The 18,539-nt window shown below is 44.2% G+C and overlaps 1 protein-coding gene across 1 annotated transcript; it reads right to left on the minus strand.

The window, feature by feature from the left end:
• Positions 1-2,742: 2,742 nt before the first annotated feature.
• PPIC (peptidylprolyl isomerase C) lies at positions 2,743-16,043 on the minus strand. The gene is made up of 5 exons (XM_087815515.1): positions 15,850-16,043; positions 9,628-9,741; positions 9,093-9,186; positions 6,596-6,780; positions 2,743-3,392 (listed from the first exon to the last, which is right to left on the minus strand). The coding sequence occupies exons 1-5, from the start codon at positions 15,964-15,966 to the stop codon at positions 3,264-3,266; spliced, it is 639 nt and encodes a 212-aa protein (XP_087671641.1). The 5' UTR covers positions 15,967-16,043; the 3' UTR covers positions 2,743-3,263.
• Between the last annotated feature and the right edge of the window lie 2,496 nt (positions 16,044-18,539).

Here is an 18,539-nt window from a genome sequence, read left to right on the forward strand (position 1 = left end):
AGGGTATAAGAAATAAACTGCTTTTAGCAGAGGGGTTGTCGTTAGCTTATTGGTCATCTAGTATAACAGACAGCCGGACAGTTTTCCACCTGTGCACTAGTGGTCTCAGAATTGTGGCACTTTGAAAATGTACTACTTTCTGCTTTGTCACTAGAGAGATGCCATTATGCTCGGATGAATGAAAAGAACTAGATGGCGAATGTGGTATCAAGTACATGTCCTTATGTCTGGGGGTCAGCAGTGGCTTGTGATCCTTGACATTTGAGATTCAAGACACTTTATGTATTTAAGAGGTCATTTGTTTCCAATTTCTTTGCATGTTACCTTATAAAATTTTAATGTTTCCTTTTTATAATTATTAAAAAGGAATGCACTCTAGAGAAAAATTGGAAGACTGAAAAAAAGTAAAAAAGATAAATGTAAGAGTTTTTTAAATCCCACCATTTGCATTTGCTTTGTGTTAATTTCCACTTTTTGGGGGGGTTGCTTTATGAGTATATATTTACATAATTGAGATCATGCTGTATACAGAATTTCTACTTTTTTCTTGAAAACATCCAGTTTCTCATGTTACTCCTAAGTTCTGTGGCACCAGTTGTAATGAATGCATGGTATTCTATTATGGGATGATGTTTTATAACCATTTTGGGACACTGAAGTTGCTTCCAGTATTTTGCTATCATAAATAATTCTGCAGTTCGCATCTTTATACATAAAACTTTTTTAATACTGTTGTATTGGACAAAGACTTAAGGTTGCAAATCACAAAAAATAATTCACACTGGCTTAAACCAAAAAGGAAATGTATTGGCCTGCAATGGCTAATAAACTAGGGCAGAGATTAGCTTCAGGCTGCTGAACTCAATGGTGTTTTCAGGCATCCATCTCTCTGTCTCCTGAACCAGCTTCCCTCTGTGCTGATTTTATTCTCAGGCCAGTTCCTTTACATCCTCACAGAAGAAAGACAGCTCTTTCCTGATATTTCCAGCAGAAGTCCGAGGATTGAGGCCCACTAGCAGGACTGGGGTCAAACATCTCTCCCTGAGCCAGTCACCGGGTCAAGGTGGGGAAATGTTCTGGTCGGCCCACAGGACATCCCTGCTCCCTCTCCCACCTCACTCCCGTCATCCTGGCCCTGCACTCCTGGACTCTTTGCTGTTCTTGAACCCATCAGCCTGCCCTTCACCCAGAGCCACTGTTCTGAGTCCCTTCTGTGTTGCACACTCTTCCCCCAATGTCCCCATGGCTTGCTACCCCCTCACTTCCTTCTGTCCACACTCAGGGACTTTCCTGATCACCTCCCCACTCTCTTCCTCTCTACCTGCTCGGTTTCTCTTGTAGACATATTACTACCTGAGGCTCTTCTATATATTCATGTGGCACGCATGTGAATTGTCTCCTTCGATGGGAACCATGAGGGCTAACAATGCAGCTCTACCCAGCACTCAATAAATATTTATCAAGTGAGTTAATGAAATACTTGAGGGAATAGTGTGATTCCCCAAAGAGAATGGGTGGCCATTCCCAGAACTCAAGACTGAATGCAGACTGACCAAAACAATGACACCCACTGCAATTTCAGATCGCTTTCTAAAGCAAATTCCCAGGAGTGGGACTTCAAGAGACATGAATGTTCTGAGTTTCTTGATATGTACTTTAGCTCCCTTTAAAAATAATCTTTCTCAAATGCAGACCACACACGTCATGCCCCTTCCCAGCTTAAAACTGATAGCTCCCCATTGCATTGTGAATAAAAGAACTGTACCCTGGCACCCGAGGCCTGACATGACCCAGTCTGGGCCTGACCTCTCTGACCTCTGAGGATCCAGCACACTAGCTTTCTCTTCTGCCCTGGATGGAACCTACTCCCTGTCACCTCAGGACCCTCATCCTTTCCCTTCGTTCTCTGCCTAGCAGGCCCAAATGGCAGATCTCTCCTGAGCATTGCCTACTCTTCTTCGCGAGTGTTCCCTCAGGAGGCTCGCCTTGCTTCTCCAGCCAGCATGGATATATTTTATTCACAGTACTCATCACGTTTTCATTTACCTTATTTACTCTATGAGGCCCTCCTCTCACTGTCCATTCCTATATCCCCAAAACTCAAAACTGGTACCTAGCATATCAAAGGCCTTCAATATATTTTTGTTGGGAAAAAAACGAATTGCTCTCCAAGAGGGCTATAGGGATTAATGCCCCCATCAGCAGTAAGAATGCCCATTTTGTCTCCTCTCTCATTGAAGCAGTTTTCTTAGAATACAGAGAATACAGCTCAAGAGATGGAATTGTTTTGGACACCCCCCTTCCCCCCCCCCCCCCCCCCCCCCCCGCATGGGATCCAGAGGAGAAGTAATGAGGCTATTTTCTAATAGATACTGTTCCCATATGAACAAAGATCAGGCACAGACTGTTACAGCCAGGTATGTTCCAACAAGGCCCCAATAGGATTTTACTTTCTCATCTAATTTAAGTTCAATAAGATTCCTTTTTGTTGCAACTGGACTCAAGGGAACTTACTAAAAACGTTGCATTTAGCAAAAATTAGTGAATAATCAGCTCAAGTATTTGGAATGTGGACGGGTATAATTTCTGTGCATTTTTATCCCAAATAATCCAATTGTGTTAGTGCTTTGATTTACAGAACACTCTCTAATCTGTTAATTGTTAACATTAGCATGTGAATATTTTTGTATATTAATTTTTTAAGAATTTTAAATTTTAAAAAAGTCTTGTGAAGAGAATTGATCTATATAAAATGTATTTAATACAGAGAACATCAAAGCACCTTTCATCAGGTAAAGGTCCCTATGACATATATCGGATTATACTAATCAAGTCTCCCTTTACCTACAAACAAATCCTGTTTAAATACAAAATAATACAGTTCATGTCCCTATCTTTTCGTGACAAATCTTTAGCATCACTTGGGGATCACAATTCAGCAAAATAATGATTGTGTTTTTCAAAAGAAGATAGCTAATACAAAGTTTTCTAGTTTAAAAATAGCACCATTTACGGAAGGAGATATTTTTTTAAGTCCAAAGTCTCTAAACAAGTGATTTACCGAAATTCATGCAAAATAAAGTTTGAGTGGCTGATTTTCACAACTCTCTTGTGATCTGGAGTGGAAAACAGAACAAAGTAAAAAGACAGAGCAAAACAGTAACTTTGAAGAATCAAAAGAGACACACACACACACACACACACACACACACACACACACGCACACCCCGACAGCGTATGTTCCTTGTTCTCTGCCAGCTGCATCACCAGTCCGGGACCTCAATCACAAAGGGCGTTTTCACGTCGATCTTGCCACTGTTGGTGATGGCGCAGTCGGTGAGTGGTCGGTCGTGCCCATCAGTTGCCTGAAGCTCTATGGAGTGGACCACTGTCTGGTGAGAGAAAAGCAGACCCTTCTGACCGGCAAGTATGGCAATCGAGAAGTGAGATCAATGCCAAGTCTTTCAGCCCAAGTGGGAGGTAAAGTTTTTTTTTCTATGATTACAAAACCATTCAAACTAACCATGAAAAACTTAGAATATTCAGGAAATTTATATATAACAGAATAAACTTTACCCACTACCTTGCTAATTAGAGAATATATTTATATATTTCCTCACTTCTTTTTATTAGCATTTTATTTTCTGGGGGAAAAGTTAGATATCTTTGCCCGGCCGGGTGTGGCTCAGCAGTTGAGCATCAACCTAGGATCCAGGAGATCGCGGTTCAGTTCCCAGTTTGATTCCCAGTCAGGGCACATGCCCGGGTTGTGGGCTCGATCCCCAGTCGGGGGCGTAAAGGAGGCAACCAATCAATGATGACTCATCATTGATGTTTCTATCTCTTCCTCTCCTCCCTTTCTCTCTCTGAAATCAATAAAGATATATAAAAAAAGATATTTTTGTAAACACCTACCTCTAATAAAATATATTTCCACTCACTTGTTACAACCCTAAGTAACAGTTAACATGGAGTTTGAGTCCATTTCAGCTCCACCTGTCATAGGTCTAGGCATCATCAGTTGGGCCAGAAAGTAGATTTAGAAGTGGAGCTCATTCTGGGTGTGCCCATTTTAAAACTGACCCAAGCCATTAATCCATAGGTTGAGTCTAACTCTAATGTAACCTCCATCCCACAGTGGTGTGCAGGCCCCTTTCTCTGCCATGGGAGATTTCACAGGCCCATGTACTACCTCGTGTCATGCTGAAGGGGGGAGGACTGGCCAAGGACTGGGAAGGTCAGTTTCTGGTGTTTCCCAAACACGGTTGAGACAAAAGTAGCAACAGAGTGTCTCAGGAACTTGGACATGGTGTCAAATAGTCCAACTTCAGGCTTAGATCAATTTAAGATAAAAGGGCAACATTTTTCAAATAATATATATTTCGAAGTAGACTGTGTGTGCGCACATGTGTACCTAAAGCAGTGACTGCACATCCGAATTACCTGGGCACTTTTAAAAAATGCTTACTTAATGGTTAAAATGGAAATTCCCGTGTTATGTATATTTTGCCACAACTTTAAAATCCTTATTTGTGGGCCCACCTCTGGGGGTTCTGCTTCCGTAGGACTGAGGTGAGGTCCAGAGATCACAACCCAGATGATCTCTGGAGAATCAAGAGATGGAATTCAGGAGATTCTCTAAATTCCCTGAAACTCTATGAAACATATACACACTTATTTTTTCTAGAGAAGTCTATAGTCTTCATTAGTTACTCAAAGAAGTTTATAACCCATAAAATGTTAAGGACTGTTCCTTTAAGACCAGGCAGCTTTAAGGGAGACCTTTAAGACCAGGTCTCCCAGGAGGCACACCAATGGATAGAAGGAAATTGTCGCTGCAATCAGGGCAATAAGACAAAAGATCTAGAAGACTAAAAGAAAAACCATGACCAGAAGAACACCCAAACCTTGTACTCTTCAGTTTTCTTACAGCGTAGCACAATGTTGCATTAATATAGTCATTGAATGGATGAATGAATTATTTACATTTAAACTATTTAGAACCTGGTTAGGCCCCAGTGGTAAAACACTCAGACTGGTTTAACACATGCATGCCCATGTTAACTTTGCTCATTTCAAAAGCAAAGTCAAATAAGAGACTTGAGGAGGGCTGGCATTGATTATCTAATTTTAAGACTGCATTCTTTTGAGGACAGTTATGGCTCATTAGAATATAGGCATGTCCTTTATTGTGATGGGTTGTAAAGTGATATATTAAGTGACATGTCTTTGCCCTAGTTCCCTCTCATCCCACTTGCTAATGAGAATTCTATCTTTGACAGCTCAGGTTGGGCGCTTCCTTTCCTTGTAAGGGAGATTCTGAGTCGGCCAGCTCATCTCCTGACTTTCCGTTGGGTAAAATCAGAACAGCAGGTGGAAGTTGTGGGAAAATTGCAATGAGTGAGATAGGTTTATTTACATTTGGATGAGGGAGGTATAACTCACATGAAAACAAAACAAAATGAATATGAGAGGAGACAAGGACTGTCAGGGTTGGGTTGGGCAGACCTTACAACTGCCAGGTCAGGAGTTGAGAGAGCTACTTTGGGAAGTTGCTGAGGAGAAGAAATATTGAAAGTGGAAAAGAATGAGGATTTTAAGAAGTGTTCCCATGGATTATGAATTGGACACCTTTGATATTTTGTGAGACAGCAGCAGAAATCTGAATTCTCTTTAGTAATTTTGGGTACTATACTGTGTGTCTTTAAAGGTGACTATATTGACACTGAATTGCATGGGGTGCTAGGTTCTTTTAAATTTTATTTTTAATTGTGGTAAGAAACATATAATATTTATCATCTTATCCATTTCTAAGAGTACAGTTCAGTAGTGTTAAATATATTCACATTGTGCCCAGCCAGGCATGGCTCAGTGGTTGAGCGTCGACCTAGGATCCAGGCGTTCAGGGTTCAATTCACATGCCCGGGTTGCTGGCTCTATCAATGACTCTCTCATCATTGATGTTTCTATCTCTCTATCCCTCTCCCTTCCTCTCTCTGAAATCAATAAAGATATGTATGTGTGTATATATATTCACATTGTAGTGCAACTAATCTCTAGAACTTTTTTGTCTTGCAAAACTGAAACTCTATACCCATTGAACAGTAACTCCTCATTTCCTCCTATCCATAACCCCGAGCAACCACTATTCTACTTTATGTTTCTATGTATTTGACTTCTTTAGATACCTCATATAAGTAGAATCATACAGTCTTTTTATGACTGGCTTATTTCATTTAACATTCTCGAGTTTCATCCATGTTATAGCATGAGACAGTATTTCCTTCCTTTTTACAGCTGAACAATATTCTATTATATGCACACACAGCGCCCTGGTTTTATTTGGTTACATTAAAAAGAGTTTCCATTTATAACAAGTAGTGAGATATATTAACTTACGTACTCAACTTCTCCATGTCAAGTCCTCAGCTTCTGCCCCAGTGCTCCCAACAATTAAAATGCCATACCATTTATAATTTATTCACCTTTGAAGAGGCCAGTCAGCATATAATAATGGATTAAAATAAATTATTGAAAGTACTCTCATTATAAATATAAAGCTTTGAAAGAAAAAAATATATATATATCAAGTTACCATGCCATCGATGACTTTTCCAAATACTACATGTTTGCCATCCAGCCAGGAGGGCTTGGTCAAGGTGATAAAGAACTGAGAGCCATTGGTATCAGGCCCGGCGTTGGCCATGCTGACCCACCCAATGCCATAATGCTTCAGTTTGAAGTTCTCATCTGGAAATGTCTCACCATAAATGCTTATACCTGGTGAGACAGAGTAAGAAAAAGGAGAATCAACAGGTGCTGTAGGAAAGTCAGTTCTTCAAAGGGAAACATGAGGTTTTAGTAGAATTGGTAAATAGGAGCTGATAAGAGTGAGGAATGGAGAAAAGATGGTAAAACATAAGGCGAAGTGGAGAGCATAAAATTAACTCCTTAAGGACTGACACAAACACATAAACAAAGGCCTTAAATTTGACACAGGATGGCAGGATACCCTCTGGCCTCAAACCAAGGGCCAAACCCTGACCAAGCAGCTCAGTGATTTCACTGTGAAGTGAGAGGGAACTGAAGCGCAGGATGTCACTGTAAAGCCAGAATGAAAGGTAGATGAGGCATCCTCCTGGCTCAGTCTCCGTTCCGAGGCTCAGGGCACTTGTCCTGGGTCACTCCTACCTCAGCATACAACTAGGGCACACTAAGCACACAATATACACCCTTAGCTAATTCTCAGAATAACCCATAGAATAGATATTCTCAACCCTGGTTTGCAATGAGAAACGCAGGTTACAAAACTTGAAAACAGCAGAACAGAACTTGGCCATCTGGCTTTCTGACTCCAAAGCAGATGTTCTTTGCTGCCTCAGCACTAAGAGCAATGGTAGCCAGCCTGGAAGTCATTAGGCACGATGACATCAGGGCTTGTCAAAATACAGTGTGATGGCAATTGGGATCCAACCTTGAACAGAAGAACGAAACGCAGGCATATGGACTGGAGTTCTGGCAAAGCAGCAGGTAGAGCAGAACACATTTTCCCCATAAAACAGCAGTGTAGACCATGAGAAGTATATGCTCCCTCCTCTGACACCTTGAGTGCCTGTCATGTTCACCTCCTCCCCTTCTGCAGGGTTCCTTATCCATCCATTGCCAACCTGAAAATCCTGGCTCAGTTAGAAGGACCAGGAGTGGATATCAAAGGCAAGCAATGTATGGCTGGTTGGTCAGTGACATGTGAGGCGACCTGGCAGGAAAGCTCTGCCCACAGAGGAGTCATATGCTAAATTAAGTGGCCCACAAGGTCCTACCTCCAAAACTCAGAGAATTTTAACTCAAAACACATGTGCACACACTTGAGCATGTGCGCACGAACATGCGTGTGTACACACACACGCACACACACACACACACACACACACTGGGCAGGGAAGGCAGAGAGAGAGAAATGTAGAAAAGGGAACACAGTAAACCTCAGTCACCATTCCTGCCTGGCCCAAGGGCAGGACAGTGAGATGTCAGTCCCAAGGGGACCGGTCCTGTAGCTGCAGGTGTTTCTAGTGAGGCCCAGTTCTGCAGCAGCTGGGATTGCTTCCCTGCTCATCCTCACCAACCCCATTTCCCCAAGTAACCTGCTCCATGCTACATCCCCACAGCCTGCAGCATTTTTACAAGGACTCAAAGTAATCTTCCTGAAGTGCCTGACAAATCCAAGCATTTAATGGTAGTCATTTTGTTATAAATAAACCATTGCAATAAGCATAAAATTAGCAATAGTGCTAGAAAATGGACTAGGTTTCTTTAAAAAGTTAGCAATGTAATATCCACCAAAACTAGTATTTACTATTTTAAAAATCTTAAGCCTGAGATAAACTTATATTCTGTGTAGTTATATACACCATGTGTGTTCAGGAAAAGAACTCGCTACATTTCTACGGAAAAATAGTCCAGGTTGCTGAGTAGCTGGAATCCTCAGTAGGAAACAAGCTCAGGGAGATTCAAAACTCTATAAATTTATTTGTACTTTACAGAACTCTAACTTTGCTTATAAAAAATAATTTATATTATAATTTTGACAACTCATCTATTAATTTTTATTATTTAAAAACCCAACAATTAAAAAAAAGAATTTTGAATGAAGGGGATAAATTCACCTGCAATCATGCACCTAAGTACCAGTCTCATCATTCCAGAATGATGTCCCCAGTCCTCCACCAACATCCAATTTGTAGCTAGCTGCCATCAGAACACACAGTGTTATATTCTGCCTTCCCTTCCGATGACAGACAGCTTCCTGTACTGCTACATGCTAGTAGTCTAGAATTTTAATAACTGCACAACAGTCTACTAAATGAATGTGTTTCCACTATGGAAACATAATGAACACCAAAGTAATATTGTTTAAAATTAGGAAGCCTCACTCATTCATGTCTACCAAGATTGGCCCCCAAAACTCTACCTTCCTAAAGAATTAGTTTGGTGGTTTTTATGACTTTGTTCCTTAAATCTCGGAACTCAATATACTGGCTTAATTTTAGGTTTCAGTTTAAGTGGGAAAGGAAAACTGCGAAAGGCAATGTTACCGCCAGTGCCGTCTCCGTTGGTGAAGTCTCCTCCTTGAATCATGAAATCTTTGATGACTCGATGAAATTTGCTTCCTTTATATCCATATCCTTTCTAAAGAGATTATGTCAAATGAATATACAAGTAGTTATAGCCCATTATGAAAGATAAACCCCAGTGTTTATCTGGAAATGACAAAATGAGAAAATTATACAAAATACCTACAGAACTCGATTAGGTCCCTGCCATGATTTACTGTTAGAAATATACCGTTAACTGACCAAATCAATAAATATAAATAAGCAAACTGTGGAAGTATTAATGTGAATAAGAAGAGAGCATTTTCACTTGATGATTGTTTCCTGATTTCTAGAAGCCTAAGGCTACTGAGGGTCTGAAGAACACAGATTTTATACAAAAATGAATATTATAAGATGTCTCAGGTCAACCTGACCTACTAATTTAACACTTTTTCCCCCAGAAGACATCTTTATCTTGCCTCAAGAGAAGGAAGATCCAACTTGTGCACCAAAAAGAGATAAAACTGAGACATACCTCCCCTGTTGCCAAAGCAACAAAATTGTCCACGGTCTTGGGCACAACTTTTCCAAAGAGGCCAATCACAATTCTGCCAACGTCTTTTTCTCCAATCCTCACATCAAAGAAAACCTGCATGTGGTTGAAAGACAGAGAGGAAGGTTATGTGGAAAAGCCACATATACAAGGTAAGTGAAAATGGAAATCTGTGAATTGATCCACACACGAAAGCCCTGCCCACCAGTATTTTACAAAGGGGTCGTGAGGGAGCATGATATAAGTTAAAGGAATTCTAATTCTATTCTGTGGGCGCATTTTGCTCACAAATATTCATTCAACAAACATTTATTGAGCACAGCCTATGGGCCAGACACTGTAGTAGGTACTAGGTTTAAAGTTTGACTCAATACTGTCACTGTGGGCCAGTCAAGTCTTCAAAAATTCCACTTCCTCACGCACCCAGACAAGCACTGCTGCTCTTTCCCATTTCCCAGTTTGTGGGTGAAGGTTAGAGAAGAAACTGTTTATCTTCTAAAATGTAATGCTCTCTAATCTTGGAAGAAGAAAAAAATGGTGAGGAGATAAATAGGCTAGCCATCCAGATTTATTTTTTTGTAATTTCAAACAGTGCCACATTCCCACTGAGTTCTCAATAGACATCTAGGGTCCAGGGGACTGCAAAAGACCATCAGAACGCACAGCAGTCTCCAAGAGGCCTGCCCCTCACTCCCAAGCACAGTAAGGCACCAGGTCCCCATCCTTGGCCAATGGATAGCAAACATTATACTTGGGTCCTGACAAAACCTTTTACCGTGTAAACAAAGATGCTGAATTCAGTTGTCATGTTACACAAGTAACATGTGCTCTTTTTCTATCACAACATTTTAGGGCAGAAGAAAAAACACATACCCAGAAGAGAGTGTGAGTCACTTTATTACAGATAAACTTTAGAAGTTCTCTTCGACTTTTTAAAAAAACACTTTTCATCTGAAATGAAGTTATATACATTTTGCTTCGCAAATCACTGTGTGGAGATGATTCTGAGACGGAACGCCTGAAAAGGCCATGGAGTCGAAGGGCATTCTATTAGTGAGTTTAGATTATATGAACCAATTTAATGTTTGAATGGGTAAAAAAAGACATTCAAAAGATGGCTTTAAAAAACATAAGAAGGGTTGTCAAAGAAAAAGATGTTTTACAGTTTAGAAAAATCATGAAGTAAAGACTGTCCACTTTCAGTTCAAGACGAGAGCTTCTGCCGGTACATCAGCACAGCTGTCACAGGTGATGTGACATTTAGTGTTCCGTGTGGCGTTTTACAATTTTTACATGGCCAAAGCAGCAAAAACTGTGTTATTATTTATCCAGTAGGACTATATAGAATGCATGAAAGACCTTGATATGAGGCAGTGCCATAGAGGAGAGGAATACAACGTGGCTGTGTTCACACACTCGAGCCTGGGCCTGCAGAGCTGGTTTCTCCACAGCGAATTCCAAGCCAAGGAGTAAATCCTATAACCAGCAATAGTGAAACAGCACTGGAAAAAGAATCAGGGATGGCATTTTAAAGAAACAGTGTATAAGAAACTAGAAAACCTGCCAGACTTTTAACAAAAAGAAGAGCAAATAAAGCCCATGAATGTTTAGAAAGCAAAGATGATAAAATTTGGGGAGCATGAGAAGGCGAAGTGCCTCTCACCCAGCATAACTAAAAAAAAATCCTATTTTCTTAGATGCAGCCTAGCATGTATATTAATACAATCCCCTCTCCCCCCAAACCACAGTACCCTTTAACTTCATGAGTGATGGATAGCAAGAAAACATAGCAGAGTTTCCCAACTCTAATGGAAATGGTCAAATCTTATTTAGTCCACAAGTATTTATGAAAAATCTATGTAAAAGGCAATGTGAAGTTACAAGCTACACAAGAGGGCCCCTATCCTAAGGTAGCTTAGATCAAGAGATGAAACAAGTAAAGAGATAACCACAGTACTAGGCAGCATATGACAAGTGCCCAAGAAGGCTGCATCCCCAGGTGGGGGGGGAGAAGGGCTGCAGGAAGGCATCCTGGAGAAGGTATAGACGGAAGGGAGCAGCCTCCAGGGACAAGAATGGGCCCAGCCCCTACTTGGCAGAGCTCTTCTGGAACCAAAGACCCCAGGCAGGAAATGTGGTCTGTGTGCAGAGAAGTAGTGTAGCCCTTCTGACCATGCCCGCTGGGAAGGGAGACCCTCACCAGTTCCAGAAGGCAGAAGAAGGGTTTGGGGAGGCACAGAGAGGAGACTTTGGGAATATTATACAAGTTGGGGGGGTATCTAGGGGCTCTTAGACCAGCTCAGGAACGAGGCACTGTGGCCTGCACTGGGGTGGCGGCTGAGAGAATGTAAGGACAGAGTAGAGGGGAGAGGCATTGAAATCACGGGGGAGAACTGGGAGGAAGGGAAGGAAGAAAACAAGCATGACCAAGTCAGTGGTGTCTCATGTGCTTTACCTGCATGTCTTATGTAATTAATCCTTACTACATCTTTTCAGGGAGAGGCAGGGACTATTCTCACAGGTTTTCAAGGAAGAGAAGTGAGGATTAGGGAGGTTAAGTGATTGACAGAGATTTCCCCACCAGGAGTGAGAAAGCCAAAATTTCAAAGTGAGGCTGCATCCAATTAGACTGCAATTTCTCATTAATAAGGCTCTCTCAATCCAGGCAGGGAACCTCTAAAGGGTAGAAAAGGTGTTTTTAGATCCCCAGGGGCCAGCATACTGTCAGCACAAGTTGAGGCTCAAAAAATGCTAAACAGCTCAATGCCCGGTGATATTAAGTGAGAAACAGGACATACACACCTAGCCGGAGTGAGGGTGGGCTCAGTGTGGAAGCCAGGCAAACTCTCCTACTTTACACTTTCTTGCCCCAAGATCATCTCTGCCTTTGCTGTGTGCCCTTGGGAACAGGCCCTGTGCTCAAAAAGGGGTGGGGGGCTGTAAAGCCCCTACTCTCATGGAGTTTACAGTCCCACAGAACAAAAACAACATTACAGAAGTAGCTGTAATATAATGGGAAGTTGGGTTTTATGAGAGGACAAGTACAGATGAAGTACAGTTAGAGGTGGTGATTATCTGTGGGGTTCAGGGCAGGCTTCCTGGAGAAGTTGGTACTTGGATCCCACATTGCACTTCAGGAGCGGGCACCTCACTCACTCCTTGTTTTCCCTCGAAGCTGCCCTTGGAGGTGATCTGAAAATTATGGGGCACTAGAGACAAGGAGAGGTAGGGGAAGAGTGAAGAGACACTCAAGTAGCCTGACCCAAACCCCTGTAGGGTTAATCCTGTTTCCATTTTCAAGGTAAAATGAGCTGTGATGTCACGGAAACCCAGCTCCTCCACTAACTGGCTCTGAGCTCTTGTTCCTTGTCTGTAAAACAGATGATTTCTTTCAGGTCTGGGCTGCTACAGAGGGATTAATAACACAAATAACTCTAACAATTGACCTCTTAAATCAGGAACTTAAATCAGACCTAAGCACTTTACCTGCTTTATCACATCTAATGTGCAAAACTCTCGTGAGTAGGTATTATTTCCATCTCCATTGTACAAAGGAGGAACCAGAGCCTGAGACATCAGATAACTTGCCCAAGATCAAGATCACCCAGCCTTGCTCTCATGGCCACTCCACGCTGTAGAAAGTGCCAGCAGGCTGTGAAGAATACAGCTGGAAAGGGGGCAGCGTTATTTTCTACACTCTAGGTGCCTGACTACATAGAACCCACGGCTCTGCTGGAAAATGCAGGGCTGCAAGTGCCAATTCAGTGGATTTTGAGTCAAATGAGCCAGAGCCCCCACCTGAGCCTCTTTGGCTGGGCAGGAAGCTGGGACAGTGGCCTGACAGCAGGACTCATGGACCAGGTGAGTGCCATTAAAGGGCCACCCTGCACTTCACACCTCATTTACGGATTCCTATTTTTAGAAATCAGAGGAAAAGGAAAAGACTGCTAGGGAAAAGAAAACACTAGAGCAGTGGCCAATTAATCTACATTTCCACACTCAGAGAAATAATTTTTAATGTCTCCTTTTTGTTGTTTAAAAAAGCTCACTGAATGAGTAATTAATTCAACAGAGTGGAGTCTGTAGAAAACTTGCCTACATAATCCCAGAGTAGAACACATGGAAACTCCTCAGTGACAGCACCTTAAAGCAGGGACTGAGATGCTTCAATGCTTCCCTCCTGCAGCCAACATCGCCCTCTTCTCTTGGCTTCCTCCCTCTTCTAAAGGTTCCCAACCCAGGCTGCACACCCCCAGAGATGGTGATTGACTTGCTCTCCGGTAGGTCTCTGCATTGGTAGGTTTAGAACTTCCCAGTTGAAGCTTGTTCCCAAATATTGCAGGTGACATCCTCACACTAAGAATTCTTCATTGTTTATCTGAAATTCCCATCTAACTGGGGCCCGGTATTGCATCTGGCAATCCTAATCCCTTTTCCCCACCCCCTATCTAAACTGTCAACCTATTTCAAGTCCCATGCCCCCCACTTCCCCTATTGCCACCCTAATCCAATCACCGCCATCTAGCCTCTGGCATGGAGCCCAACATGACCTCCCAGTTCACTCCCCCAAGCGCCCACAGTAATTGTTTAAAAGTGTATATGAGATCCTGTCAAACCCGTGCTTAAAACCCTCCAGCAGCAATAACTGCACTTAGGATAAAACCTCAAATTATAAGAGTAATTGCCTCAAAACCCACACTCCTAATTGTGACCTCTGAGGCCCTGCATGATCTTGCTGCCGCTCAGCCCCCAAACGCATTTCAAGCCATTCCCCTCCCTCTCATCCCTGCACTGAAGCCACACTGTCCCAGGCAGCCAGTCCTCTTAGTGGCTTTCCTGTCTGGAGGCCTTGGACCATGCACTAGGTTTGCCTCCTTAAGTTTTTGCCAGGCTAGTTTTTCTTACCATTCAGGTCATTTTAAACGTCACCCATTTTAAATGTCTATATTAAGGTTTATTTCCTTCATCATTTCATAGCTTCATGAATTTTATGATTATGGCTGAATCCTAAGAGACCCTAATATATCTGCAGGCTGAAAGAAGCCCCCTCCCCCTCCTTCAGCTCTGTGGCCTGCACCAGCTATTTCCCAAAACGAGGCAAGTCCAAAAGACCAAGGGGCTGGGAGTAGAAGCAGTGCTCAAAATGATCAGGCTAAGTGTATCTCCCCAGGCAGCCTCCCGTGGCCTCGGGGTTCACTCGGGCTACAGCAGATGCTGGGCTCCACCCCCCCTCCCAGCCCCTTCGACCCCCCCTTCTGGGTGGGGTCAGTGGTGAATGCAAGCATTCTCCTCGTTCCTCAGCACCGTTTCCACTCTGGGACGCCAGGCTGGTTGGTAAGACCACTTGGGCTGCCCCTCCTTCCAGATTCCAAGGCGCTGCTGCCAGTAAGTTTTTCTAGCAGTGGCAATTAGCAACTAGCCCAAGCACCCCTCCCTCTTCCCTCCGTCTCTCTCCCGGCACCCTGCCGTTACCTCCCAACCTTGGGTGAATATGCTGGGGGGCGGGGGGCTGGGGGGGGGGACTGCAGCCGAAAGGGCAGTCCATGGCAGATTTTCTCCCCCAGATCGAGACAAAAAGGCTGGTCTCAGTCATCGGGGTGCCGCCGGTGCCTGCCACCAACACCATCCCAAGTCCAGGGTGTGCCCACCAGTCTGGCGTCTAAAAGCGCACCTCTCCCTCGCAGGGGAGGGCCTGGCTGCTAAATAGAGGGGAGCCCCTCCTCGAGCACGGCCTGTGGGGACTGGACCTGGGCCCTTGCGCGCTGGGCGACATCCGCGGGCGGGCGGCCCAGCTGCAGCCCGGGGCTCGGAGCGCGTCTCCCCAGGTCCCCGTCCCTCCCGCGCTCTTCCTGCTGCTGGTCCCCAGTCCCCGCCACGCCGAAGGAAGTTCCCGGGCGGTCTCCTTCCAGGAGAAAGTGTCCCCGGTTCCGGAAGTTTCTCCTAACCCCTGGGCTGGTCACCTCGGACCACGGACCTGGGAGATGAACTTCAAACCACCCGCGGCGGGGGTGCGCTGGGACGCGGGCCATCGGGCCCCCGCAGGTCCCCCTGGAGAACGCGCAGCCCCGCGGCCACCGCGGGCGCAGGCGGCCCCTCTCACCAGCCCCGCCGCCGCCTCCCGGCTCCCCCACCCGGAGGTCCCAGTCCCCAAAGCTCCTCCATCCCTCCCGGCAGGAGGGGACAGGGCACCCTCTGCTCCGTCACCTTGGCCGTCACCGTGGGGCCCCGCTTGCGCACGCCCGAGGACCCCGAAGAAAGCACGAGCAAGCCAAGCCCCAGGCACAGCACCAGAGGCAGCAGCCTCCGGGAACCTGAACCCATGGCGAACGCTGGCGGCGGCGGCTCGGGGCTTCTGCGGGCTGCGGACCGGCGGCGGGACTCCCGGTGGCTGCGCCTGCGCGCTCCCGGTTGGGGGGTGGGGAGGGTTAGGGATGGGACGGGGCGGGACGGGAAGGACCGGAACACGGGGCTCGCCCCGCCCAAGGTCGGCGCAGCGACCGAGCTGGGGGCGCGGAGGCTCGCGGCGGAGGGCGCGGCCGCGGCGCGGGGGGCCGGAGCTAGTCCCGGCGGCTGCGCGGGCGCGCGCCCGGGAGGCGGGCCGGGCGGAGTCCCGCGGCTGGGCGCGCCCGGGCTCTGCGGGGATGGACGGCGTGGGCGCGAGGTCAGCCCGGGAAAGCCCAGGGCGCCCGGGCTCGGGTTCGCGTGGCCGTTTGCGCCCCGCCGGGCCGGGGAGCTGCGCCCAGGAGCCCGGGTCGTGGGCCTCGGGTGCCTCAGAGCAGGCCCCGCGGCAGCTGCGGGTGCCGGTGCTGCGCAGAGCCCGCAGCTAAGTGCGGGGCGGCGCGCGAACTGCGGGACCCGCAGACGGGTTGACCGGGTTGCACATGATGAATGACCTCTCGTGGCGGTGATTCAATCTGGGGATATAGTTTTTACAAATTTCAGAATAATGTGTAGGAAGATTATGTAATGGCACGGGAATGCAGAAATCACACAGAAATTCTGATCTCAACTGTGAAAATAAAGGACTTTTTTAAATGGAAAGAAATGCACCAAAACATTTACAGTAGCTATGGTGATAGAATTATGGATTTTTGTTTTCGTTGTAATTTTCTGGTTTCTAAGATATAAGTATTTTATAGTTCTTTGTAATTTTCTGGTTTCTAAGATATAAGTATTTTATAATCAAGTATTTTAAAAAAATTTTTATTGATTAATTGAGAGAGAGAGAGATTGATTTATTGTTCCCCTTATTGATGCATTCATTGGTTGCTTTCTTGTATGTGGCCTGATGGGGATTGGAACTGCAACCTTGGCTTATGGGGAGGGCTCTAACCAACTGAGCTACCCAGCCAGGGCTCAAAACTTTTATAATCAAGAAAATGTAACTATCTTATAATCAAGAAAATGTTATTTTAAAATAATGCTATTTTGCCCTAGCCTGGTGGTTCAGTGGGTTAGAGCATCCTTCCCTACACCAAAGGTTGTGGGTTCCAGTTAGATTCTGGTCAGGGCACATACCTAGATTGTGGGTTTTATCCCCTGTTGGGCACATACTGGAGGCAACCAATCAGTTTCTCTCTCTTTCTCCCTCCCTTCCTCTCTCTCTAAAAATCAAAGAAAACATATCCTCGAGGGAGGATTTAAAAAACCCAGCCTCAATACTTTTTAAATTAGGACTTCGAAACTTTTTTATTTTAGAATAATAGCTCCAAAAATTAACTGCAAGTTAGTAATAGTACTCTCTTGGTTTTCTTAGGAGCTGGTGTCATGACTTTCATGCCAAGATTTTTCTCAGGTAAGCAGATAGGATTTTTATGTGCAACTAAGAGTAGATCTAAAATTACGTTGGGACTAATATATATGCAAAAGGAGTAACCTCAACTTTTGAGGGGTGGACAGAACACTTCTGAATTATTTTGATAGTTCAGTCCAGTGAAGGATCTAATGTCTATCTTCATCACCCCCAACCCCAACAAAGAAAGAGTCCCCCTTTTGTAGCAAGCTAAGGATATCAGAGCCCTTATCCCACTGAGTGATTCTGTGTATTTACCTGTATTTGTTATTGTAATTGTTTTGTCTGTTTCCTATCAGAGTTCAATAATAACTCTAAGAGCTGTTTATTCCTTTTGATGATCTAGATTTAGTAAAATGCTTGATATATAGTAATTTCTAGATAAATATTTGTTAAATGAATGCAAATACCTGTCTAACTAATTTTTAAAAATTTTTTCATTGGGAAGATTGATAAAAATGAATGGAAGTGCACAAAATATACATATCAGTGAATTATCACAAACACAACTAGAAGCCACCCCCCTTAAGAAATGAACTATTTGTCAGCTCTTTAGGAACTTCTCTTGTACCACCTCTCAATTACTAACACTTTTTTCCCCCCCAAATTAACCACAATCATGAATTCTTACACTGTGGTTTACTTTTAACTGTATATGAGTGGAATCTTATAGTATGCTATATTCTTTTGCTCAAATATATGCTTGTGAAATTCATGGGGGATTTTTGTGGGTAACTCTTGGTGCATCTTTTTCTTTTTTCCATAAGAATATCCAATTGTCCCAGCACAATCTTCTCACTGCTCTGTGATGGTTCTTGTTTTGTGGGAAAAGTATCCATATATGTGTGGGTCTGTGGGCCCTCTACCTTGTAACACTGGTTTATTTGTCTATTTTTGTGCCAACACCACATTGTCTTAATGAAAATAGCTTTATAATAAGTCTTCATATTTAAAGGTACAGGTCCTCTGACTTTGTTCAACAGATTATTGGCTGTTCTTGACCTTCTGTATAAACTTGAGAAGCAGCTTGTTACTTTCCATAAATTGGGATTTTGATTAGCATTGCACTGTATCTATAGATTATTTTGGAAAGAAAGCATAT

This window comes from Miniopterus natalensis, chromosome 3, assembly GCF_054644295.1.
Source record: "Miniopterus natalensis isolate mMinNat1 chromosome 3, mMinNat1.hap1, whole genome shotgun sequence".
NCBI classification, from domain to species: Eukaryota; Metazoa; Chordata; class Mammalia; order Chiroptera; family Miniopteridae; genus Miniopterus; species Miniopterus natalensis.